This window comes from Pteropus vampyrus, unplaced genomic scaffold (genome assembly GCF_000151845.1).
Source record: "Pteropus vampyrus isolate Shadow unplaced genomic scaffold, Pvam_2.0 Scaffold51, whole genome shotgun sequence".
In the NCBI taxonomy this organism is placed as follows: Eukaryota; Metazoa; Chordata; class Mammalia; order Chiroptera; family Pteropodidae; genus Pteropus; species Pteropus vampyrus.
Window position 1 is genome coordinate 1,489,763 of NW_011888832.1, and position 27,464 is coordinate 1,517,226.

Genomic DNA, 27,464 nt, shown 5'->3' on the forward strand with positions numbered 1-27,464 from the left:
CCCACAGGCATCGGTGCTGCTGTCTTTCACAATGTGCCTCTTGGCTGTAGTCCTGGTCTACCTGCATGCTTCCACGGCTTGGGGTGAGTCATTCTGAAGTAGAAATAGCTGGGGGCACATTTGCAAACCCTTGTCCGGGGTCCGGGTAGGGGAGACGGGTATAGGGCAAAGCTGTGACAGGTGCAGTTCCACAGAAACTGGTACCCTCTTGGCTGCACATGCTACATGTTGGGGGTGGGGGTGGAGGAGGGACCATCTGCTAACTTCATGCCTCGCAAATGAGGACTTTGAAGAACTCAGATTTTTTTCTCCTTGATTATTAGTCCAGATATGGCCAGATCGTTGAGAGTGGTTTAGCAGAATATGAATATCAGACTCTGAAGCCAGAGATCCTATGTTCCAATCCCACACAGCTCAGCACTTACTAGCTGTGTGTCCTTAGGCAAGGCACTGCATGCTTCTGTGCCTTGGTTTCCCCAGAAGCCAGGCAAAAAGAGTGGCACATTCCAACTCCACATCGATCAAGGTGGTTGTTTATAAGCCTCAGATCAATGGACGATGAGTGGCAGTGGTACTAAAATGGGGGTGACAACAGTACCTTCCTTGTGAGGTCGTTTTAAGAATAAAATGGGTTTGTTTTTTGTTTTTGTTTTTTCCTAAAGAGCATAGTGCCTGAGATGGAGACGGTGCGACAAAAGGCTCCACAAATAAAGGGGTTGTTTAAAAGCGTTGTGTATTAACAGAAATTATGAGGGAACTGCCACTGAAAACGTAGTTTGTTACTCCCAGTTCCCAAGAGGAAGGGGCCACGTCGCCATTGTGGGCCGCACAGTGAAGCACGGGGGCGGGGGGCTCAGAGGGAGGAGGGAGCAATTGTTGAGGAAAGCCTTTCGTAGCTGTGGGCCAGGAAGAGGTGAGACTAGGCAAACAGGTTTAAGATATGTAAACTAGCCAATTTCAAGGGCAGTTGTCGGGGAACTGGCACTGGGGTGACTGAGGAAAGATGGCAGTGGACCGGCATGTGAGAGCCTGGGAAAGAAGGTGGCAGAGGGTGAGGGCAAGTCGATGCCATTGTAGGAACTGGCCAGGTCTGGGAGGGGCAGAACCTCCAGGGTCAGCAGGGCTCCAAACGTCTGCCCGTGCATAAGAGCGCAGAAAATAAAGACGCAATGGGTACAAGGGTGCAGCAAGGGACCTCAGAATGCGTCTGCGTCGTTTTATAGATGGAGAAATTGAGGCTCCGAGAGGGAAATGTACTTGCCCGAGGTCGACTGGAAAAGCGTGCTCTGGAGTCACTCTCTGGCTCCAGAATCCACAACCGCTGCCATGGCCGTCGGTGCCCTGACAGCCCCAGTCCCATCTGTATTTTATCTTCTTTCTGGTGCTGTGCGCTCTGAGGGGCCTGGAACCAGGTAGGAGGGCAGAGTGAGAAAAGGAATCAAATCCGAGCGTTCCCTGCCCGCCGGTCACCCCGGGCAAGGCCATCCCCTGTCCATCTTCAGCAGGTCTATCCTGGCTGCCTCCATCTCCTCAACAGTGAACCAGGCATATCAGTGCCTACCAAGCAAGGCTTTTGTGAAGGCTACTGAGCCGGACTGCACGTCTGATCCCTAGGAAGTGCTCAGTATATGAATATTACATATAACATAAGCGCAACTGCTGCTGTTACCACGGCTACTTTGGACTGTCGACCCAACCACCCACTTTTTTACCACTACCAATTGTGCCGTGCCCGTTATCTCTGTCAAAGGTTATCGCTGAGTTGATAGAAGCCAGGCCTTTAACAAGCCTGGTTTCTTCTCGGACTTTACCCTCCTCCCCCTCTCTGAAGCACTCAGCAGTCCTGGCACACTTCCTCCCCAGGCCGCCGTGATGCTCACCGCGCTCCACCACACGATGCTCCCCCACCCTGCTCTGACAGTTGGTTCTTAGTCTCGGCCGCAGGTTTCCCTGAGGTTTCTCTGCAGCTCTGGCTCTTCTCCCTCACACTGGCCCCCTCGATGACATCCCAGGTATCCATGGTTTGTACTTTCACCTTCGGGTAGATGATTCCACCCCGCCCCCTCCCCTGGCCTCCTCCAGTCTTGAGGAACCCACTCCCTCGGTGTCTTCTTACCCAGATATCTCCCCGACATTTCCACGGCACCTGTCGAAAACGGAGCAGCATCCCAAGTCAGCTCTGTGTCTTTGCCTTTCCCTCCCTTGTCCCCCACATCTGATCGGGGACCAAGCCCTTCAAAATTCTTTATAGACATCACTGTATTCACACACACGCACACGCACACGCACACGCACACGCGCACGCACACGCGCACACACACATCCTTCAAATTATAAAAAGGAATCTGTTCCATGCGGGAAACTTGGAAAGCACAAAAACAAAAAGTCACCTGCAATCGCACCACCCCTTGACCTCTCGAAAGACGTGCTTCCAAAGTCCATCCCAATGTTAATGTTAATGAACAGCAACGATGACAAAGGAAAACAGCCTAAACGGCCACGGAATGGGATTGGCCACTAATGACGGAAGACACGGATACTGTTTTGTAACCTGCTTGTGCACGTGGTATCACCAGTGTCGCTGCGGGAGTCTTTTGTAAGACTCAGTCGAGATGGTTCTTTTTAATTCTGGCCACACGCTTTGAGGGAGATGTTGACCTTTTATCTGTATCCAAAGGGGAACAATTGGGAGGATGAGAGGCTAGAAGTCGTTTCCGAAGGGGAGTGCTTAAACCACCGACGCTACCGGACAAGGGGGCCTGAGAATGACGGGCACGACCAGGTGCCTGCGGTCCAGGGTGGTCCGTGGCAGGGGGAATCAGGCCTGGTGCGGGAGCTGCAAAGAGGTGAATTTCAACTCACTGAGGGGCACCTGTCTGCTCCACCAGAAAGGGGCAGATAGGAATCCGACTCCAGTCCCTCTCCCCTCTCAAGGACCCTGCTCAGAGCCATCGTGCCACGCTCCTATGCTCCAGAACTGTTCACTGCTGCTCGTTTACTCACTAAATAAAGCCCAAACCCCTCGCCTGCCATGCGCGGCCCTGGCAGCCCTGAGCCCCTCTCATTCCGGGATTCTTTTCCACTCCCCATAGATGCCTCTGGCCCCAGGAGGCCATTCACTCTTCCTACGGCAGGTCCTGCATTTTGGTGTCTCAGAGCCTCACCTCGGCACATTCCCTTCTCTGCTTTGTACCTTTATACCGCCCCCCATTCCAGCTCTCCTGTCCAGTCCTCCCCTAGTGCAAGTCGCAGCACCAAGGTTGCTGCCTCTGTGATGCTACCAGTCGGAAGGCCTTGCTCCCTGCCCTCCCTCCTGTGACACCTTAATAGTTCCTGTCTCGGGACACTGACCACTTTTGCCCCGGCAGTAGGGTCAGGTACGTATGTGGCTCATTGTTCCTCCATGGCTCAGACCCCTGAGAAGAGGGGCTGCTTCTTGTTCATTCTTTCGTCCAGTGTGCAGCTCGGTGCCAGGAGCCCAATGGACCATTGTTTCTAGAAGCTTCTAAGAGTAGAAAACAAATGTCTTGTTTACTCCAAGCAGCTGTCCTGCTTGCATTTATTTTTTGCTGGATGCTGTTATACCTCCAACTCCAACAAGCTCCTTAGGAGAACTCTACGAGTTAGGAAGGATAGCTCACCTCATCTCTCTTTTACAGTAGTAGAAACTGAGGCCTATGAGTTGAGGCGACTCATTCAAGGTCCCATGCCAAGAGTGGCAAGACTCGCCTGGAATCCAGTTCAAACCTTTCACAGATGACATGTCCTCCTTTTCTCTCCATGTCCACAGGGCACCTACGCTCCCCACCTGTCGTGGACACCGTGCAGGGCAAAGTCCTGGGGAAGTATGTCAGCTTAGAAGGATTTGCACAGCCCTTGGCTGTTTTCCTGGGAGTCCCTTTTGCCAAGCCTCCCCTTGGGTCCCTGAGGTTTGCTCCTCCTCAGCCTGCGGAGCCGTGGAACCTGGTGAAGAACACCACCTCTTACCCTCCTGCGTAAGCCGGGAAGGGGTTCTGGGGGCTTAGCGGGGCGCTTTCTCAGTTCCCAGGTGTGTCTAGCTACCTAGTCACAGCAGAGCGACGGCTGGTGTGTCCCATTCATCCTCTTGTTCTCTTCCCTTCCTTTCTCCCTCCCTCCATCCCTCTCTCTCTCCTTCCCCTTTCCTTCCTTCCTTTTAAAAATAACATTCACTGTTTTTATTTCCTGATTGCAAATGTAATACATACTTATTACAGAGAAGTTAGGTAAGTAAAGGTAAGAAAATAACAATCATATGAATCCACAACCTAGAGAGAAGTGCTGTTCATATCTTAAATTCTGTTTTCCCCGTCTGTTATCTGTTGCATATTTTCTCCCTTAAAAATAGAATCACATCGTATAGAGAGTTTGGGTGCCTGCTTCGCCCGTTTGTAAGTAGCATATCATGAACAACATTCTGTGTCATTAAATGGCACAGACTGGCATTTAATAGCTGTCTGATGTTGAATATTGAACCTTAGTTTTTTTACAGTCTTTTATTTGGCATCACGATGTTTTCGATAATATAAATGGCACTGCAATGAGGATCCTGTAGCTAAATATTTACACACATCTATGAATACTTTTGCATAAGTGCCAATAATGACATTTCTAAGCCAAAGAGTATGAACTTTTAGTTAAATGTCCCTCTAGAAATGTTCCAACTACACACTTTCCATTAATATATGAAAACCTCCATTCGTTGAATCTATGGCAAAGCTTAGGGGTACTAAAAAATGTTTTTTGGCTGTTGGCGAGGCAGAGTAATTATTGACATTATCGATATCTTAAATGATTAATCATTCAGATATTTTAATTACTATTATCAATGTGATTAATAGTAATAATTAGTTTTATATAATTTTACTGTTCTGCACTTGAATACTAGTGACGTCAAACTTTGTTTCCCTTTTTTGACATTTGAATTTCTTCTTTTTATGAATATTATGCCTCTTGCTCCTGGCGGTCTGGGGGAAGTTGCCCAGGATGGAAATTAGGGCAGCGTCGTGGGCTCTGGCTCCGCCACTCGGCCGCTGTGTCACCCACTTCATGCCTCAGTTACCTTGCCTACAAGCCGGGGCGGGGAGGCCCCGCTCCTGGGAACATGGAGACGCAGAGATGTTGCTTACAATGTCCTTTGAAATATAAACACTGCGTAGTATGTGTCTCACTGGCTGTGTGAGCCTGGGCAGGTTCTCGAATCCCTCCGTGTCCCTGTTTTCTCGTCTCTAAAGTAGGCTTGATGCTAGAATCTGTGTCATGGGGCTGATTTGCGAGATGAATGAGTCAGCACATAAGGAGTCCCTAAAACAATGGTCAGCATGCTGGGAGGACTCAGGAAAGGCTGCCAATTATAATCTATGCTGGATCCTTAAGGTCTGTTACTAGGCTTGGGAGCGCTAATGATGGAATCTTAGCGTCAGGGCCGGAAGACCCATATGGAGACCACTCCCCTCATTTAGACTCATTCAGATCCAGGCCCAGAGCAGGGAAAGATTTCACCTCCGGTCACCCAACCAGTCAGTGGCCGAGGCGGTTCTGATGTTGCTTCACCCCTGACCTGTTGCAGGCCCCAGACGTCTGCCATCTGAGTGACTTCTCATGGTTTATGGAAGTCTCCCATGGACTAGGCCACCTGATTTACCTGGCGGAGGAACATGGTGGCCCTGTACCCAGCACGGGAGCCCAGCAGAGAGCTGGGCTGCCTCCAGGGCATGCAGGAACTGCCGTCTCCCAGGTGGGGTGGTGGATAGATGGCCTCATCTCACTGACCAGCTGCATCAGGATGGGGAGGCGTGCCAGGCCTTCTCACTACGTGGTGCTGGGGGGTCTTAGCGAGCCCCAGCCCCCAGCCCCCAGGTAGCCTCCTACCCTCTCCAGGGTCTTCAGTCAGTCTGGTAAGAGCAGCTTGGTGCAGGCCTGGAGCCGCCCCCCGACCAAGGCCCGGCCTGACCTTGGCAGACGGCTCCGGGCTTGGCTCATGAAGCTCAGGACTGCCTTCTCCCCACCCCTCCCAGGTGCTCTCAAGACATAAAGCTGAATCAAATGATCTCCAAGTTCTTTTTCGACACAAAGGAGACGTTGCCTGTCAAGAGTTCTGAAGACTGCCTTTACCTAAATATTTACACTCCCGCTGACCTGAGCAAGAAAAGCAGGCTGCCGGTAAGTGGAATGTGGAAAGCAGCAGGGCCGCGGAACCTTCTGGTACAGACCGGAAGGGGAAGGAGGCAGCTTGGGGCAGGGCCATCACAGCCACCGAGGGCTGTTTCGGGGGCCCCGGGCTTCCCTTACCCACCACATGACCAGGCCACACGACCACAGGAAATAGTTTCTATACCTCAGTTTCCCCAGTGACAGACAGAGGGCCTCTGGGGGACTTTGCTGTACACTTGTAACCCACCGTCAATTTTTCTAAGTTCTCTCATGCTAGTAGAAGGACAAGAATGATTACTCCTAATTGCTAAATTACTCCTGGTTGCTAAGACACAATTACCTCTAAAGATGGACATGGAAGGAATCTTAGAGAGAAGCCAACAACCCAGCACTTTCTTTACAGATAGAGAAACTGAGGCCCAGAGAGGGGGAGGAGAGGTCATCCAGGAGGGCTGGCAGGACCAGAGCAAGAGTCTCTTGATCTTCAGACCCGCGCTCTGTGGCACAGACAGGGACAGGGAGCATGTGTGTGGCCTTTCTCGACACACACAGATGGGGCTCTGACAACTTTCCGCGTCCCCTGGTGACTGAGGTGTGAAAGCAGCACCTGGAGTAATCCGAGAATCACTTTCCTTTGCCTTCAACCAAATACCTGGGACTTTCTCATAGCTAATTGCACTCCGTAATTGTCTTTGGCTAGGTTGCTGGCCCAGTAAGTTAGCATTTGCACAATAAATGAAAGCCCAGAGATGGGGCAGGCTTCCAGACTTGGGCTGGAGGGTGAGGCGGGCCTCCTGGACGCAGTTTCCAGAGTGGAGAGGGAGGGGTGCGGGCAGGGGTGAGAGAGCGTGTCCGTGAACCTGGGCCTAGAAGTAGCACTGCACAAACTTGCCTCAAAGAGGTGGGGACAAAGATTCGCTCACTTATCCGTTCGTTCTTCGATTGTATGCTCAGGGCCCTTATATCCATAGCTAGGCTTGGGGTTAGGAGAAAGGAATAACGCACAACCATTACCATGGGGCCCCTGCCTTCAAGCATCTTAGCATCTGGGCTGCACAGACAGACCAGCTTCTTCAGCAAATCACTGCTCACCAGCTTTGGTTCCGCCTTCCCTCGCAGGTGACAGAACTCTGTCCCTCTGCCCCGAGATAGGCAGGGATCAGAGGTGCAGGAAGAACAGGGGCTCTGGGAACCAAGAGGTGGGAGAACATCTGCTTATGGACACAGGCTCTGGAGTTGCAGAGTCTGGGTTCAAATCCTGGTTCTGCCTTCTACTAGCTAAGAGACTGGCTGCTTCCTCAAAACGGGAACAGTGACGTGAGTATTCAGTGATGAATATCTCGGTGCCTGGTGCAGTACACAAGGCAGGCCCTCCCGACACCTTAGTTATTGTTGAGAGAAGGTCTGACTCTTAACCTGATGGCTGACCTACCGCGCTGTGGCCATTGGCTGCAGCGTCCTGGGTGTCTCAACACAGAGACTCTGGAGCCAGGCGCATGGGTTCAAGTCCTGCTTCCACCACTTATTACATAACTTGGCATCTGAGGTGCCTCAGTTTTCCTGCCTGTTAAATGGCACGATAGTAATTTCTACCTCATGGTTGGTTTACTTTCTGGTGCTTAGAACCCTGCTTGGCCCATGGGTTGTGTTCAGAGTTCTTTTATTTCTTCATTAACGAAATAATTACGATATTATTATTTCAACCACTTATTTCCCCGCAAAGTGAGGTCTTTAAATGCAAGAACCATTTATTATGAATCGTGTCCATACTCATCCTCGAGTCTTATTTGTAGAATTCTAAAGGTTATAAGATCATGTTCGTCAAATGATTGAACACTTCTTGGAAGAGGTAGCTTGTAGGCTGGGCTTCGAAGGGTGGATGAGATTTAGGGATGCAGAGGTGGGAGAGGGAAGAAATATTAGGAAAAGATGCCACATGTACGCTTGTTGAGATAATCATTCACACACACATGAGAAAAGTCTAACTCACTACACAAGAGGTAACTAAGGCGAAGCTGAAAGTCAAGGGCTGCCGCAGGCAGAGTGTGCCGAGCTGGGTGAGGGGTCCAGATATGAGATGTTAGGAGTGCTGAGGAGTGGATGACACCCTTAGCCGTGGCTGTTCCCATGATGGTGTTCTCAGCATGATGAGCTTTGGGAGGAGGTGACCCTGGGGCTGGGGAGACAGGTAGGAGCAGCCAGGTACATTGAATGGGGTGGTGACCCTGGCCCTAGCTGGAAGAATGAGGAAGGAGAGTGACTGCCTGCTCCAACTTTGCTGGGGACTCACGGACTTTGAAGAATGGCCTTCCTGAGTCATGGTCAAGAGGTAGGTGACTAAGACAAACGATGTCCTGAGATCTTTCTGAGCTCTGCTTCCTATAACCAGGACGATCACTTCTTCCCTGGCCAGGTGATGGTGTGGATCCACGGAGGTGGTCTGTTGCTGGGCGAGGCATCAACCTATAATGGACTGGTCCTCGCTGCCTATGAAAACGTGGTAGTAGTGACCATTCAGTACCGCCTGGGCATCTGGGGATTCTTCAGGTGAGATGCTGGACTCACTGTGCATTGGCTCCCAGAGCGAGGGTGCTAGGACCCAGCTTTGGTCATGTCAGTCCTCAGGGGATCTCGGTTAGTTCCTCAGGAAGGCGCCCGAATCCTTTCATCGCTGAGCTCCACGTACCATCTCATTTCCTCTGCTCCTCATCGCGGCGCTGTTTCCTCTTCCTGTAACGCCTGTTCTACCTGGCAAACCCCTCTTCACCCTGTGAAGCCTGACACAAATGTCCCCTCTTCTGAAATACTCATTTCCTTTTTACCTGTAATGCCTGAGCACCTTACGCACCCCCGAAATGACACCTAGCAACACGATACTTACAGCAGCAGTTTATACGTCTCATCTCCTGTGGGAAAGTAAAGCAGGGGCAGACTCAGGGCGGAAGCGTGATGGCTGCTTCTGGGTGATGGGAGCTGGGAGGTTGTCAGAGCATCCGACCCCACAGACAACCATCCCCGGAGGAATATGAGATCACTCGCCCTATTTCCTTCTGCATATGGCACATGCATGAGTCAAGGCTAGAGTCTCCTCCATCGAGTCTGCATGAAGACAGGAACCAGGTGTTCTTAGGACAGAGTTTCTGGCAGGTTTCCTAATTGCACTGGCCCCAGGACCTCTGACCCAGAGAGGGCCGAGGGGCAGGCTTGGGGAGGGGTGGGCTTCTCACCCGGAAGACCTGTAGGGGTGGAGGAGGCTTATCCCAGGTGAGTCCTGTCCCAGGATATATCAGCTTCATTGAGACTCCTCACCTCTTTAGCCCCCTGCCTGTTTCTCCGCTCCTCATTGCGATGAAGCTGCTCTGCTGACACCACCTTCCTCAACTCCCAGCTTCTCCTTTCCCCATACCAGGCGGGTCTCTACTCTGATCACACCACCGATGGCTCTGGTTGAGGTCACTGGTGACCCTCCAGCTCTTGGTCCAACCTTGGCAGCCCCACACATGATCGCTCACACTTCTTTGAAATTCTTCCTTCTCTTGGCTCCTGGCCACTTCTTGCCTCGGACACTGCTCCCTCTTGGCCTTTTCAAAGGCCCCTCCTCCTCCCTGTCTTCAGGCTTCTGTGTGTATCTCCACTGGTTCCCCGAGTGATCTCGGGGGGCCACTTTCACAGCTCCCTAATTTTAGCCTTGACCTCTCCTTCTAAACCTAGAGACACATTACTAATGACCTACTGCTGTCTTTACGGGGTGTCACTTCACAGGGACGAACTTAATCCTCGACTCCCAGTGCCCCTCCCCTGGAAATACTCCTTTCTCCTAATGCCTCCTGCTCAACTGCTGGCAGCTCCGTCTTCTCGTTGCTCAACGTAAAAGCCCTGCAGTCAGTCTAGACCCTTCCCTTTGTCTCCCACCCCACCCATTATGCATCAGCAAATCTTCTGGACTCCACCTTTAAAACATATTCAGAATCCAACCACTTCTTGCCTCCTCTCTTCTATCCACCCTAATCAAAGCTCTCTGTGTTACTCACCTGGATTATGGTAATAATCACTTACTTTAATAACCCTTTCATACCATGTTCCACGCAATAGCTAGAGTGATCATTTGAGACAAACAGAACCATTTCTTCCCCGGCAGTGACTTCTCACATTACTTACAATGACAGCGAAGGCTTTACCGAAGCCCACAGGACCCTCTTTAGTTGCTTGTCCTGTACTCACACTTTTTGATCACCAGGCCCCAGGGCCTTTGCACTTGCTGTTTCTGCTGCCTAGAATTCCCTAATTTGGATATTTACAGGGCTCATGAGTTCACTCATTCAAGTCTCTATTCAAGTACTGCTGCCTCAAAGAGGCCTTCCCAGGACAGCTGATCTGAAACGGCCCCACTGCCCCATCGCTGCCTTTTCTCTTACTGTTTTATTTTTCCTGAAAGCATTTTCACTATCTGGCATTAAATTCTATATTTATCTGTTTATTTATTCATGATCTGTAGTGTAAGCTCGGTGTAGTTAGAGATTTTGCCTATTTTGTTTTCAGATGTGTTTCTGCCTCTTAGAACAATGTTTGGTACGTAGTGTTTGGCTCAATAAGTAGATGCCAGATTAAGGAATCTAAAGCCCTACACCAAACAATGTTTCAGGAATGGAAGGCAGGTGACAAACCCTGAGTCAGGGCTATGAAAGCTATGACTTATTCCAGAAGGCTCACTTAGAGCCCGCAGCCCAATCTGTGGTCCTGAGAACCCTGCCATGATGTCTCTGCTCCCATCCCCACCCTGTTCTCTTACAGCACGGGGGATGAACACAGCCCGGGGAACTGGGGTCACTTGGACCAGTTGGCTGCCCTGCGCTGGGTCCAGGAGAACATTGCCAACTTTGGAGGGAACCCTGGCTCTGTGACCATCTTTGGAGAGTCAGCAGGAGGCCAAAGTGTATCTGTTCTTGTAAGTGTTCCAAGCCCTAACGTGGCTGTTGTTGGGACCCGTTGGAGACCAGCTGATCTAATCATGGGCATCTTTATTAACAAGACCTGGATTCAAGGCTGATCTTACTCTGCACGGAATCAGATAGTGGAGGGTTCATAGCCAAATTCTCCTTGGCCCCCAGGAAGCTCAGCATCCTAGGGCCACAGTAATCTCCAGCCACAGCCTGCAACACTCCTCCTCTTCTAAATTAGTCAAGCTCTCTCTCTCTCTTTCTCTCTCCTTCCCAATCATTTTTATATTAGGACTCACCTCACTTCTCTTGGGAAGCAGGGGTGGGTATAAATTATGAATAAGAGGAGGCACTTATGAGAGGTGGGCAGTGTCATTGTTTGGCTTAAAGCCAGATCTACATGTCAGGAGGACATGAGCACTAAGAACGGGTCAGGGGCTCTTCTGAGGTGGGCTGGTGGTTTGTCCACTCCCAAGAGGGAGGACAGTAGTCTCTGGGAATGAAGGGTGGAGCTGGGCTGGAGAAAGTGGGTGAGAGAGAAGAGAGGAATTGGAAGGTAGGATGGGGTAGGGATGGGGCAGGGGATGCGGACACAGGCACAACCTGGAAAACCAAATTAGAAGGTGCGAGGAGTTGTAAGAAACCCTCGAGCTGCATCATAGTTGAGCAGAAGGTCAGCACTATTACTGTACTTTTTAAAAATACGCATTTTTTCCATTATAGCTGACATACAATATTAGTTTCAAGTACAACACAGTGATTTGACATTTATATAATTTACGAAGTGATCACCTTGATAAATCCAGTACCCATCTGATACCATACATAGTTATTACAATACTACTGACTATATTCCCCATGCTATGCTCTACATCCCCATAAGTATTTTGTATCCACCAATCTCTATTTCTTAACCTCCTGCCACACTTCACCCATCCCCCTAACCTCCCCATCCAGCAACCATCAAAAGGCTCTCTGCATCTGTAAGGTTGTTTCTGTTTTATTTGTTCATTTACTCAGTTCTCTAGAGTCCACATATAAGTGAAACCATATGACACTTGTCTTTCTCTGTCTGACTTACTCCACTCAGCACAACACCCTCTAGGTCCAACCATATTGTTGCAAAAGGCAAGATTTCATTTTTTTCTATGGCTGAGTAATATGCCATTATATATATGTATGTATATCTATATATCAGCTCTTCTTCATCCATTCATCCACTGATGGACATCCAGGTTGCCTCCATATCTTGGCTGTTGTAAACAATGCTGCATCGAATATTTATGGATGCACATGTTGCTTCAAAGTAGTGTTTTGGGTTTCTTCAGCTAAATACCCAGAGGTGGGATTACAGGGTCCTACTTGGTCTCTTGTTATAGCCTTTGCTTTAAAGTCTATTTTGGCTGGTATAAGTATTGCTACACCATTTTTTTTTGTTTGTTTCCATTTTCATGAAATACCTTTTTCCATCTCTTTACTTTCAGTCCACGTGTCTTTCAATCTAAAGTGAGTCTTTGTAGGCAGCATATGTAAATGTTTTGTTTTCTTATCCATTTAGCCACCCTATGTCTCTTCCTTGCTCCTCAGTAGGAATCTACACAGCCAAGATATTCCTCCCAATTTTTAACTGCCACAGGCAGGTGTAGGACCAGCCCTGTTCATGTTTCTGCCCCTCCTACCAGTCTCGGAGTGGCTTCCTCTGTATGTCCTTAGTTATAAGATTTCTGTTCAGCTAGTCTTCAGGCAATTCTCAGTGATGGTTGTTCTGTAGTTTAGTTGTAATTTTGATGTGGTCATGAGAGGAGGCAAGCACTGCACTTACCTACTCCACCATCTTGACTGGAACAATTATTGTATTTTTAAAACATACTACATGTTTGCTTTCATAGTTTAATACTCAGAGGAAAATTTTTATAGTTTGCAAAGTGGAGAAAAAGGTAAAGTACCAATAAATTCAAAAATGAAAGGTCATCCGTAATTCCATTACTCTCCATATTCACTGTAGGCATTTTGATATGTATTTTTCTAGTCTTTTTCCATGACTTACTCACTCATTCACTCTATCTATCTATCTATCTATCTATCTATCTATCTATCTATCTATCTATCTATCTATCATTACCTGTCACCTCTCTCTCTCCATTTAGGATTTTTTTAAACAAAAACTGTATTAACATCACAATACAACATAAATATTTCCCTAACTCTTAAGTACTCTTCCATAATTTTATTTTTTATAGTTGCATAATATTCCATGGTAAGAATGAAACGTAGCTTATTTATTCCATCTCATTATATTGGAACCTTGGGTAATGGCCAATCTTTTTCATTATAAACAGCATGAGCACTCTTAGAAAGTGTTGTGTGCTTCCATGATTGTTTTTCTTAGGATAAATTCTGAGTAAAAGAAATGCATAATCAGAACTGTGTCTTTAAAGGGTTGCTAGGAATTGCTCAGCTGCTTTTCTGGTACTTTTGATTGTTATAATCAGTGCTCTCTGCATAGTTCCTGTTCTGTCACTCACTCTGTGACCCTGGCTTCCTCCAGCTGAGGTCTTCTCCGAAAAACTGGGCCCTGGGCTCAGCCTGGGGAACAGGCCAGGCCAGGTGAGGACCTGGTATGTCCACTGAGCCCAGAGTCTCTAGGAGAACAGGCTAGGGCAGAGCTGTGGGTGGGGGTTGCTCTTGAAGACTCCCTCCCCATGAGCATAAACTCTATTCCTCTCTACTCCTGTCTCAGGTGATATCTCCCCTAGCCAAGAATCTCTTCCACCGGGCCATCTCTGAGAGTGGTGTGGTCCTCACTGCTGCTCTGAGCAAGAAGGACATGAAGACCTTAGCTCAGGTAGGTTGCACAGTGACAGCCCCCACGTGCTTTGCTCTACTCTCCTGGAGTCTTCAGGGGTCTTCCTTGCCGTGGTGTCCAGCTGACATGCTCAGAAAGTCACAGGAGAATAGCTGAGTGAAAGAGCAAGGAGACACCTCACCCACTCTCCCAGTTTTACTGCTGAGCAAACTGGGCCAGAAAGCAGAAGCAGCTTGCCAAGGTCAGTGAGTGATCAGGGCAGAGCTGGGGCTCAAGCTCACGACTCTGGACTGCCAGAACAGTGCACTATCCATTGACCATACTTTGCAAATTGTGCCAAGATGAGGTGCTGGGCCGGACAGTGGGGAGTGGACTGCCATTGTGTCTTATCTCTCTGCGAGTCTGAGTTCTGGTGAACTTGCAGCACGTGGGCTTGAAGTGGTTCCTCCCTGGGGGCTTTGCAACTGCAATGGAGTCCTGGAGAATTTCTTCATTGAGTCATTCATTCACTCAACAAATAATCTTGATATAACCAGACATCTAACAACCTTGCAAAGCTTCCATTCTATGGAGGAGATAGATGAATGATTATATAAGCACACAATTATAAAATGTCAACTTTTGTCACAACGGAGTCGAAAAGGAGCACTTAGTCCAGGGTGGAGGGGGAGGTTATCAGGAAAGGCTTCCCAAAGAAAGTGATCAATAAGTTGAGAAAAGAATGATGAGCCATCATTTGTTTGGTGAGAAAAGAACATTCCAGGAAGAGGGAACAGCACGCACACTGTCCCATGGCAGGAGGAAGTATCTCAAGTGAGAGTGAATGACGACTCCGATGTGGCTAGAGCGGAACGTGCAGGGGGACCCGGAGTGAGCTGAAGGTGGGGACACTGGCAGAGGCCATGCTGCATAGGACCCTGGCGAGGGCTTCGTCTTTCTCTGGAGACTGATAGGAAGCCAAGGAAGGGAGAGTAGCAGGGCGGCTCTGCTGAGGAATGCCCCTGGAATGGGGGGTGTGGTGCTGCGGGAGCGCATTCGTGGAGAGGCGCAGGGAGCAGCCAGACTTTAAGGGCCTGCTAAGGAGGAGGAGAGGAGATGAAGACATGGAGAATTTTGAGAATGTTTTTCAGAGCTCTTCGGTTATAAACAACAGGAGCCCTCTTGACCGGGCTCCCATCAGGGAAGAGGAATTTATTTAAAGGAAACTGGTGGCAGAGATGGGGCTGGATTTCACTATTGAACAGAAACTAGAAATTGGCAGAATGAAGGGAATGTAAGACTTTGATTCTTGCTCTTGTGCGCTGTCCCCCACACCCGTCACCACCATCATTTTCTCTCAGTCCACGCCGAGCTAGATTCTGCGTCAGACACTCTACTCGGCTTTGGGAGCCCTTGCACGCTCTCCAGGTGGCACGGTGACCCTCTCCATTTCACCTTCCCCTCTGGCTGCGCTTTGCAATACTTGTCCAAGGCCACATGCTAGTAAGTGCAGAGTTGAGGTTTTGAAACCAAGCAGAGCTGGGTTCCATGCTCTTAAGCCTTCTTCATACTGCCCTCTTTAGACATTCGGCTTGGAGATCACTTTGCCCATTTTAATAGAGTTGACGGAGATAGAGGTTATATAATTAGTGTGACTGAGACCTAAGAGCCACACTCGCTGACCTAGAGAATTTTCCTCTGCCCTCTACTGCCTTTGGACATTGAGGTTGAGATAGAACACCCACTTTTGATTGAGGAAAGGGACGTGGCTTTTTAATCCTGCTGTTGCCTATGATCTCTGCAGCGAATTGCTATCACTGCTGGGTGTAAAACCACCACTTCGGCTGTCATAGTGCAGTGCCTGCGCCAGAAGTCAGAGGAAGAGCTCATGGAGATAACGCTGGAGATGGTAGGTGCCCCCATTCTCGTGGCTACACGAGCCCCTCGCCCTGTAAACTTGGCCCCAGGCATCATTTAAGCTGACCCTTTACCTTCAAAAAACTACTTGGGGGCAGTATCTCGCCTCCCTGAAGCAATATCACCCCTGGATCTAAATGGAGAATTTCTTTCTTTCTTTTTATTATGAAATATCTCAAATGATAGCAAAGTCAAAAACTAACATAATGAACATTAGTGTAATAATCCCCCAGCTCTGTCTAAACACTATTTTGTCATTTTGTTTTCAGACATATTTTTAAGAAATTAAACATTATTCCCAGAGGTAACTACCACGCTGAATTTGGGGAATGGAGATATTAAAAAAAAAATTTTTTTCAGAAAGGTCGTCAAAATTTATCTTGGTTAATTTAGAAATGATCAGTATAACCCAGTGGTGGCGCAGTTTTCTAGATTTTCTGGGACTCTGCCTCAACTGTGATTCTGAGATAACCGTACGTCCACCCATTCATCCATCCAACCGTCCATTCATCATCTTATTATTATATCCATCTATCCATCCACAAAAACATCCAATTCATTAATATCCTTTCACTAATCTAATATCAAGCCATCCATAACTTTTATTTATCTATTATCAATCATTCATGCATCGTCTAGCCATTATATATCTTTACTCCATCATCCATCCTTCTAAAATCAGTGATCCATCATCAATATGCTAGTTATCACCCATCTATCCACTTATCCACCTAATTCACCCATACCCCATATGTTGACCAAATCTAGCCATCCATCCATTTATCCATCCATCCATCCATCCATCCATTATAAGTGTACAGGGGCAGGTACAGGGAGAGCGATGCAGACATGAATTGGATATAGTCTCTACTCACAAGGAACCATCTAAAGAGAAACACACCTTTATACTTGGTGGATTAAGTGTGGTGGGAGTACAGAGAAGGGGAGCATGCATTGTAGTCCGCAGGGATGCATCACAGAGAAGGTAACATTTGAGGATTGATGCATGGCTATGGCACAGGTCACCATGGAGATACGATAGCAGGACAGACAGTCAGAGAATACAGGGAATACAGCGTGCAGAGCCATGGGAACTATTACCTTCTTTGCTGGGAGGGGGTGAATGTGAGCCCAGAAGTAATCTGAGTTCCTGGATTCTCTGTCTGGACCCTGGGCCCCTGAAGATATTGCTGGTCCCCCAGGTACAGGCCTCTAGCACTGGACTTGGCTCTGTTCCCATGGGCTGAGTGCAAGGTGGCCTTGGGGCTTGGGTCCTGGTTTCTAAGGCTCAAATAAGGTGACTAATGTAGTCAAAGAATTAAAATACAACTGTTTTCTGATGCCTAGAAAGAGGCAAATTTATTCCATGTGGCATAAGAGGACCCAGCTTATAAGGGGGAACCCAGAGAACCTCAGAGCCATGTTTCCCTTCTGAGATTTTCTGAGATCATGTGGAAGTCTTTCCATGATTATCTGCTCTGCCCTACACACCCCCCCACACACGCACACACACACGTGCGCACACACATGCACACACGCACACATGCAAACACGCACACACACATGCAAACACGCACGCACATACACACATGCACACATGCACACATGCAAACACGCACGCACATACACACGTGCGCACACATGTGCGCACATGCAAGCAAGCACACACACGTGCACACGCATGCACACACGCACACACATGCGCACACACGTGTGCACGCACATGCACGCACGCACACGTGCGCACACACACGTGCGCACACACACACACACAGCCATAGAGCTACAACCCATAATAGGGGACTCTACCTATTGGTCATTTTCTGCCTACTGGTCAGACTAGTTAGCCATAGTGTTAACATTACAATCAGTGAAATCTTGGTGAGTATACAGCAAAGAAAAGTGTGGGTGTGGGGTGAATTTTAGTGAGCTTGTATGAGACTGGACTTTCTAATGCAAGATGAGAAAACTTTTCAAATTGCCTTAATCAGAAAAAGAAATGTATTGTAACAGAATCTTCAGATAAATGAAAAGTTCAAGAGTACATACATGTCTTCAGGCATGGCTGGACCCAGATACACATATATTATTAAGACTCTGTGCTTAGCCCTCAACTTTTTACCTCCTAGGCTGGCTTCAGTCTCAGGCAGGTTTGTCCCCTGGGGAGGTCAAAGACAACAACAGCACTTAGACATATATCCTATCTGCTTAGGAACCCTCTTTACCAGCAATTTCAGCAAAAGTTTTGTGGTAAACACCATTGGCCTGACATGGGCATGTGCCCATCTGTGAACTAATTTCTTTGGTCAGGAAGAGGGGATACCACAGTCGTGTGTGTGTGTGTGTGTGTGTGTGTGTGTGTGTGTGTGTGTGTGTGTGTGTATCCCGGGCATATATATGCCTGGGCTCATGGAGTGAGAATGGGGAAGAGGGAGGTCTCCCAAAGGAAAATTGGGGTGCCGCTGCCTGAGGGAACAAGAAGAGGAAATGGACGGAGGGCAGGGCAGGCACAAACAACAAACATACTCTCCAGAGCTCCCCTCCTCCACCCCACACCTGCAGCCCGTGCTCGTGCCCAGGGGACCCAATCTCCTGCCTACTTCCTCTTGGTCCCGCCAAGGTGGCACCGGGAGGCACAACCTGAGACCTTTGGCACGCACATCACGAAGATCAGCTTTTCTTCCAGAAAGCCTTCTCACACACATCCCTTTGTTTTCACAGAATTTTTTTCGTCTTGATTTAGTTGGAGATCCCAAAGAGGTAAGGACCTTTATTTCCTTGATTACAAGTTTTAAATCTTGACAATGTTAAAGTCCAGTTAAGTACGAATAAAAGAGTTCTCCCTTGTAGACTCCTGCTAACTCCCTGTGATTGCTGAGGCCCAGAGAGGGGCAGTAACTTGCCTGGGTAACGCAGCCAGGAGAACCAGCCGTAGGACTGGAACCCGTTCCCGTGACTCCCAGTCCAGTGCTCTCAGTCATCAGCTCTGGGTCCCCTGGGCCCAGCCTATTCCCCTTTTTGGTTATATTTCCTGCTTCTAAAAGTGCTCCAGTGGGAGAAGGCTGTACTGGCGACTTGCAGCATGGGGCGGTGGAGGGGCCTGGATGAGGGTTCTTCAGGAGCCTTCACTGAGGGTCGATTAGCTGTGTGAGCTGCACCGTGGGCAGGACTGTCAGGAAGGGAGTGAAGAACCTCAGGCTCGAGGACACCACCCGCTCCCAGCCATGCAGGAAACGCCAACGGCGCCCTCTCCAACTCCTTCCTCTTCTCCTCCCACCTTCCGAAGCATCGGCAGGTTCTGACGACATGACCTCTGCAACATCTCACAATCCTGTCCCCTCTGCTCTCTCCCAGGGGGCAGTAGGGCTTACCTTAGAAGGTATTGCATGGATTAAATGAGATTCACTGAGTCATCATCCAGCAAACATTTAATTAGCACTCACTATGTGCCAGGACTCGATTTTCGAGCTGGGGGACACACCAGGGAAGCAGGCAAAGCAGATACAAGCCCCTGCCCTCTCGGAGTGAGGGGAGATTACAAGAAACAAACACATAAAAAACGGAGCATGATTGATGAGGGTCAGTATTATGGAGGAAGAGAAAGTGGGAAACAGGCACGGAGTTTGCCAGTGGTTTGAATTTACATAGTGGGGGTCAGGGAATGTCTCAATGAGAGGGTGACGTGGGAGCCAAGTTCTGCAGGAGAGAGGAGGAAGCCAGCAGTCGGAGAAACTGGAGGGAGAGCGTTCTAGGCAGAGGGAGCAGCAACCCCAAATCCCTGAGGCCGGAGGAGAGGGCGTGAGGGGAGAGGACGGGCTCGAAGCTGGCAAGGGAACGGGAGCGGGGGTCACTTAAAGGACTTGAATTTCGATACCGAGTGGCATGGGCTGTGTTGGGAGGTTTTCGAACAGAGGAGTCATGAGACCTTCGTTTTTACGAAAGAGCTCTTTGACTGCGATGTTGAAACACAGTAGGGAAAGGGCCACACAGACTCAGGGACACGAGCTGTGTCCCCAGGCAGCGGATCATGGCAGCTTGGATGGGCCGCGGCAGAGGGGATGGCCAGGGGGGCTTGGTGTCTGGATATTTTTTAAGGAGCAGCCAACAAGATTTGCTAATGGACAGGCTGTGGGGCTTAAGACGAGCAGAAGGGGTGGCACAGGCCCCTGGCTTTCTGGACCCGAGCGAGGTAACGTCCACATAGGGCAGCCACTTGCACCCGCTCTGGACAGGGACAGTTACTGCTGTCCTCACCGCTGCTGGCGTCAGTCAGCACCCCCACTGGACGCTGCCAGACCTGCCGGGGCCTCTGTCTCTCTCCGGAACTTTTTTGGGAGGTGTTGTGGGGGTGGGGGGGGCGGAGTTCAAATGTTTTTAAATTTTTAAATTTTAATTAGTTTCAAGTATACAGTACGTTGGTTAGACATTTATATAGTTTATGAAACGACACCCTTAACTGCTCCTTCCCTCCTCTGGCTTTGCTCCGTTCACCTCTGCTCTCTGTCCCCACTGCCGTGGCTCGCGATGCTGCAGGAATCACTCCGATCATCGCAGGCCAGGGCACGCCGGCTTCTCACAGCACAGATCCCCCTGTCTCCGGGAATTTACCTCTTCAAGGCGTGTCTGAGTGCTCGCTCCGTGCCGGGCATTGTACAAGCCCGGACCGCAGTCGCTTGACCTCGCTGGTGCCCCAGGCCATCCCTCCCTGCATGGGACACGGGGGCCCCTCTGTCCCTCTGCTCCTGCTGGTCCCACAACTTAGCAGTCCCTGCGCCTGCTCATCCCCCAGAACCCGCTGCCCATGCCGGGCCTCACTGTGGGGTGCCCTATGTCCTCCTTCCAGAATGAGCTGCTCCGCTCCCCCAGCTTGGGCCGTGCCTCTCAGAGAGGGCGGTGGTCACGCCCCTATCTTCCTCCCCTGCCACCAGCCGCGTTGGATTAGGATCTGGGCCCTCGTTCTGTTGGGTCAGGTTCACTTGCCAGAACTTCTGGCAGCCAGCCAGAACGGGCGCCTCATCCATCGGCCTTCACAGAGCAGATGCAGGTCCTGGGAGCCACAGGGTCTCCAAGCCTGGACTGTCTAGGCCCGCCTGCCACCCAGGGAGAGTGAACAGCACAGGAGGCCGGCATTTGTGTGCAGGATCTGTGACGGCGCTGCCGATGAGTACTCTCTAGTGTCCGTCAAGTCCCTTCTGCGTACCAAGGACCGTGTGGAGCATTCTGCACGTGTCCGGTCATTTAATCCCCACACCAACCCATCTTGTAGATGAGGAAACTGAGGCACGAACAGGTGAAATTACTTTCCCAAGTTACCAGCTAGTAAGTGGCAGAGCCAAGTTTCATGTCCCGATCTGTGACCAAAGGCTGGCAGGACCTCCCCCTGTATTTCCCTTGGGAGCCGGGACTCGGTGTTCGCTAATTCAGAATTCATAGTGACTTTATAGGACTTAACTCCTGTGGATGATGAGAATCGACTGTAGAAAAATACATATAAAGATACATATGCTTCACATTGAAATATATGTAAAATATATTTTTTATGTTTTGTATGAAATAGAAATATTAATATAAAATAAATTTTACATTATATATTTTTATATATTTCAATTTGAGTGAGATTTTTTTCTTCCATCACTTTCCCACTGCTAGTCTTTTGGGGACTAGATCTGCCCCCTGGGGTCATGCACTTAGCCCCTCTGTTAGGACCCCGAGTCTTGTGGCCACTGCCACACAGGTCTGCGGTGCTGGCCTCATGCTCAGACAGGCCGAAAGGAGGTCGTGAGTGTGACCTCGAGAGAGGGAGCACACACGTCATTGTGCCCTCTCCACCAGAGCCACCCCTTCCTGTACACTGTGGTTGATGGCGTGGTGCTTCCAAAGATGCCTGAAGAGATGCTGGCTGAAAAGAAACTCAACCCCGTCCCATATCTCCTCGGAATCAACAAGAATGAGTTTGGCTGGATCCTTCCGCTGGTGAGAATGTGCGAGCCTCTTGGACGTGCCTCCCCCGCCTGTCACACCACCCCCCACCTCTGCTCTCAGGATCTCCTTCTCCAGATCCCAGTCTGGGGCCAGGACAGCTGTCCCCTTTGCACAAGTTTCAATTTTCACTCCTTGAGTGAAATGGATATAAGTCCATTTGATTTACTGATTTTTCCTAGCCCGTCAACAACCTTGCCAAGTTGACTTCCAGCCTGCATTGGTTTGGTTGGTTGGTTGTTGGTCAGGTTCAATGTCAGTGATTCACAAATGCGAAACCATTGTTTTAACAGCTAATGGGCTACCCGATCTCTGAAGGCGAGATGGACGAGGAGATGGCCACACTGCTCTTGTCGAGGTCCTACCCCCTCACAGTAAGGGTCTAGGGAATCCCCAGAACTGGCTGAGACCCAAGGAGGGGCAGGGGATTACCCCGAATCACAGAGCAGTTAGATGGCAGAATAAAGACGGCAGCCAGAGGGTTTTGTCCCCACTTTTTCCCTTTCCTGCTTGGCCACGGGGGGAGGAGAGGGGTGTGCGCAGGACTCGAGAGGTTCGCCATCAACGTGTGCCTTTCTCACCGGCCACTTCCACTCCCGATCTGTTTCAGAACATTCCCGAGGAACTGGCACCAATGGTCATTGAGAAGTATTTGGGAAGGACAGACGACCCTGTTGCAAAGAAAGACCTGTTCCTAGATTTGTTAGGAGATGCGGTATTTGTTTTTCCGTGTGTGACCGTGGCCCGTCACCACAGAGGTGAGCCTCAGAGGTTGGACAGGAAACAACACCAACCCCGCTGTCGTCCGTCCTGCCCACCCCTCAGGATAGACACGTGTGTGGAAACTGCGAGAGGTTGGGCTTCCTAGGCCGGTTCCATATGGCCTGAGGCAGGGCCCCGTCCCAGTTTGGTTTCAGCCAGAAGCAGACTCTGAGCAAAGGATCCAAATGCAACTATTTTATTTGAAGATGGTCCCAGAAAACACCAGCAGAGGGGCGGAGAAGTGACATGGGAAGGAGAGGGAAGTGGCAAGTATCTCTTGCGGGCAGCTAGAGCTGAGGAGCTCTGAGGGAGAAGCAGAGGACCTGTCTTAGAGTTATCCTGAGCAGCAGGGGAGCCAGGGTATTTACCCTCCAACTCTACAAGGCATTGGTCGGAGGCTATTCCCAAGGCTTGTTAGTTCCCTAGAGCCCTGAGCTCCTCCCAGATGCGCAGAGTGGTCCCTGGAGGCCGGAGACCTCAGGCAAAAGAGCTGCTGACGCTGGAGGTAGAAGACGGGCCTCCGTAGGGGGCGTGGCGAGAGCAGACTGCACCTGCCTCAGGCGCTTCTCACCTGAGATTATGTGGTTCATGGGGCTAGAGGGCTAATTGTGGAAGGCAGGTTCCGGGAAGGTTTCTAAGGTTAGAGCTGGCTATAAACGAGTTTGTTACCCAGTGGAGCTGGGGAAAGAGAGACACCAAACGTAGGATCTGCAAGGTTGTCCGGGTCCAAGAAAGGGGTGAGCAGTGGGAGGTGTGAGGACAGGCAGTCCAGCAAATGTCCGTGTCTGTGGCTGGCTTTTGTCCATCCCTGAGTGTGCCGGGTCTCCCACGGGACCTTCCGACATTGACCCAAGGCTGTGTGGGTGGTGTGTGAGGTCAGGGCTGGATGAGCTCACCTAAAAGGCAGGTGTTCCTTCTGGTCCTTCCTCTTCCAGGAGTACCCCTCGCCTGGTCTGCAAAGCCCAGGTTTCCAAGCGTCTGGCACAGTGCTGTGTATTCCAGTTACCACTTCCTCTTCGGGGGCCCCATGTGTTCCCTCGTGAACTCAGTCTCGCCTCTCGCCGTGTTTCTGATCTGCGGTGCCCCCTTCTGTGCTATTTGCCGCTCCCAGCCATACTGGACTTGTGCGTTTTATATGACATTTCATAACTCTGAGTTCAAGGTCTTTTTTGCCAGGATTACACAGATTTTATCAACATTATTTTTTTCATTTTTGGATTTGTCTCACTTTTTGATAAAAAAAAAAAAAAACTTTTCTGAATATAAGATTCATATCTTAGAATTGCAGAAAGTTTTAAAAATAAAGGAACACGTAAAGAAACTAGGTATCACTCATAATTCCTTCACCTAGAAGTATCTGCTATAAATTTTGATCTATTTTCTTCTAGCACACTTTCCATGTCTTACATATAATTTAAAAATTAATTTTATATTGATTTTGTTCATAGAAACTATGTTATGGGCATTTCCTCAATGTCAATAAAAATTCACCCAAAACACCCATTATTTCATGGATTAAATTTAATTTAGTATCTCTCTAATTTTAGTGTTTAATTTAGTATTTTTAAGCTGGCCGCTTATATTTTGATGCTACAAAAAACATTTTGCTCAGCCTTAATGTGTATAAATCTTTAACCAAGGCCCTAATAATTTTCTTAGGATCGCTTATTAGAAACGAAAAAAGTAATCTGGGCCACAAGAGCATTTTAAATTTCTTGATAAAGACTGCGAGATTGGTTTCCAGTGTATAAGAGTGTGGATTTTTTAACTCTCGCACTTGGTATACTAAGATAAAAAGTAAAAATAACGTTGCCAGTTTCATAGCCTTTCCTCACCAAAAAAAAAAAAAAACCGGAACATCGCACTATTATAATTTGCATATTTTTATGACTATCTCTCTCCTTCTCTCTGCTTCTCTTCTTGTTCCTAATTATTGTCCAGATCTGGGCCCTACTTTCCTTTGAAGACTTGTGATGTGTCTGTAGAAATTTTACACATCTTAGTGGTTTAAGGCAGAAGTGATAACGGCAGCAACAACAACGACATTATCTTTCGGGCAGCATCCTGCCCAAGACAAGTTCTCTCATTCACAAAAGATCTTTCCTTTATGGCTGGGCTCGCTCGGAGTTCCTTTCTAAAACTTCTGAGTGGCTGAGGCAAGGTTTAACCCCCACCTTTCAGTGAATTCTACTTGACCTGGAAGGAGTTGTTTAACAAAGGGCTTATAGAACCCAGAGGACTGCTTTTCCCTCCTGCACACCTCCTGTTGGCCCAAGGGTGCAATGGTGGGGGGTGAGGGAGGCAATTAAATTATTTTACGTCCTCCAGTTGGGATGGCATATGTCACAAAACTATTTTGTGGATAAATATTTAATGATGTTAAGAAATGATTATAGTCATTACAAGATAACATACAATATTATCTCAATTTTATTTACGTGCAAGGGATATGTGCTAAAATATGAACCGTGGCTTCTCTGGTAAGATGATAAGTGATTTTTTTTGCTCCTTTTCCTTTTTTCTGCAGGTATGGTTCAGAGGACTGAAAAGTAGTCTGTTATCAATGAAATGCAGTAAACTGTGTGTATACAGATGGTCTTGTATGAATGCATTGGTAGGCAAAGGGGTTTGTGCGAATTGACCCAGTGGCCCTATAATGATAGTTATTTTGAATGGATTTACCCAAGGTTTCCACATTCATCCATCCATCCATCCATCCATTCGGTCTTCATGCATGCCTCCATCGAACAAATCCCCGGCTCGAATCCAGTTCCACCAGCTCTTCACCCCTGAGCATAGCGCAGAACTCGTCAGAAACTCTTTCCCTATTCCCAGGGCTTCCCTGCGGGGCTGCGCGGGACTCAGCACCGCGGCCCGTGGCTATTAATATTGTTGTTGTGTACTCTGGTCCCAGGTGTGACACTAGTTGCCTGCATGCTCATGGCCCCGGAGACCTCGATACCACCCAGGTATGCATCTAGTAACAGGAACTGTGCGTGAATCGTGTCTTCTCAGATGCTGGAGCCCCCACCTATGTGTATGAGTTTCAGCATCGCTCAAGCTTCTCATCAGTCCTGAAACCCAAGACGTTGATCGCAGACCACGGGGACGAGATCTTCTTTGTCTTTGGGGTCCCGCTTTTAAAAGGTGATGGCCCTTTGGTGACTACAAGCTTGGACTTAGGAGATCTGGGGTCAAGGCTCGGTTTGGTGGCTTTGGGCAAGTCCTCCTTCTCTACAGCTCTTAGTTTCCCGAATTCGCCACAACAGGTTTAACTACAAAGGTGCCCACCTCTCTCTTGCTCTGACATGCACGATGGAGAATGGTGCATGCATGCACCCTCATCCCTGGTCTGAGAATCTGGACCTGGGCACTGATAAGACAGGTGGTAGGTCACCTGCAGGGCCCTGCTCAAGGGCTAAAGTGCCACCGGCCACTTCCCACTCACAAGAGCATACCAGAGTGTAAGAGTAAGGTCAGGGTTGGTACCAACGTTGAATCAGGGCTAAGCTGTGGCCGTCTGTCTATTCAACCATCCATCTGCCTGTCATCTATCTATCATTATCTATTATCTATATCTATCTATCTATTTATCATTTATCATTCACCTATCATCTATTTATCTATCATCTATCTATCATCTATCCATCTATCTAAACTCTTATCTTTTAAAATATTTTCAGGAATATGATCTTTCAAAGAAAACCTTTCACAAATGTCTTCAATACCTTAATGATCAGCAGTTATAGATGACTCGTGCGTGACCCACCTCAGCGCTGTTTGGGACACTCCAGTGCCTCTGGCCATTTCCTGGTTAGGAGATACCATAGAATCATTGAGGCTGGTTTTCAGAGTCTATGAAAATGGGTGTGGGTGAAAGAGATGGAGAACAGACACAAAGGGGGGCCCTCCTGGGAAGTGGGGTGGCTGTAGCGGAGACCCTGAGGTGTTGGCATTGCAACCCTGAAGGGTGAGGCTGGGGTGGGTGGGCGCCGGAGACAAAGGCATCTGGCTTATGTGTTGACCACAGCCCATCGCTGAGTCCTGTATCAGCAGCTCTCCAGCTTAGAGTGCACGTATATTACCCAGGATCTTCTTAAAATGCAGATTTAACTCAGTAGGTCCGGAATAAGGGCTCAGATTTTGAATCTCTAACGAGCTCTCAAGAGATGTGGCAGCTGCTGGCCCAGGAACACGCTTTGAGTAGCAACGGCTTTTTCTCTTCTTCCCTCCAGGGACCAACTCAGAAGAGATCAAACTCAGCAAGATGATGATGAAATTCTGGGCCAACTTTGCTCGGAATGGGTGAGCAAAGATGGAGCAGGCTTGGGGAGGGGCAGGGCGTATCTGTTGGGGAGGGGTAGCTCCTAACACTTGGTGGTCAGACGCCTGGCCCTGAGACCTCTGGCATGACAGCTCCCTACAAATGGGCAGGCTGTCCAGGAGACGGTGAGCACCCCGCCTCTGGAGGCATACGAACCTTTTGGCAGAGATGAAGCTGGGGGACCACTGCATATCTCAGAGAATTGTTGAGGCCACATCATCACTTTGGAGCATTTCCATTTGATTTTCCTATTCCCAGGAACCCCAATGGGGAGGGGCTGCCCCACTGGCCAGCATATGACCAGCAGGAAAAGTACCTGCAGCTCGGCATCCCCACCCAGGAGGCCCAGAAGCTGAAAGACAAGAAAATGGCTTTCTGGACCGAGCTCTACAGCAAGGAAGCAGCCAAGAAGCCACCGCAAACAGAACACGTCGAGTTATGAATGGGTGGCCCAGGCAGCCTTGAAGATTGGGGGGAGTGTAGGGATAATTCAACAAGTGTTCACAGGCCAAAGAGGTGTCTTACTGTGGAGGCTGGCGGATTGTCAGGTGGGAGTGGCCTCAAGTTTTAAAATAAAGTCAGTGTCTGT

The 27,464-nt window shown here is 49.1% G+C and overlaps 1 protein-coding gene across 1 annotated transcript; it reads left to right on the plus strand.

Moving 5' to 3' along the window:
- Positions 1-27,464, plus strand: CES1 (carboxylesterase 1). Its single transcript, XM_011360134.1, has 14 exons — positions 1-83; positions 3,791-3,995; positions 6,036-6,180; positions 8,585-8,718; positions 10,963-11,116; positions 13,849-13,953; positions 15,698-15,802; positions 18,532-18,570; positions 21,643-21,783; positions 22,083-22,163; positions 22,400-22,547; positions 25,567-25,698; positions 26,787-26,856; positions 27,134-27,464. The coding sequence occupies exons 1-14, from the start codon at positions 32-34 to the stop codon at positions 27,315-27,317; spliced, it is 1,695 nt and encodes a 564-aa protein (XP_011358436.1). The 5' UTR covers positions 1-31; the 3' UTR covers positions 27,318-27,464.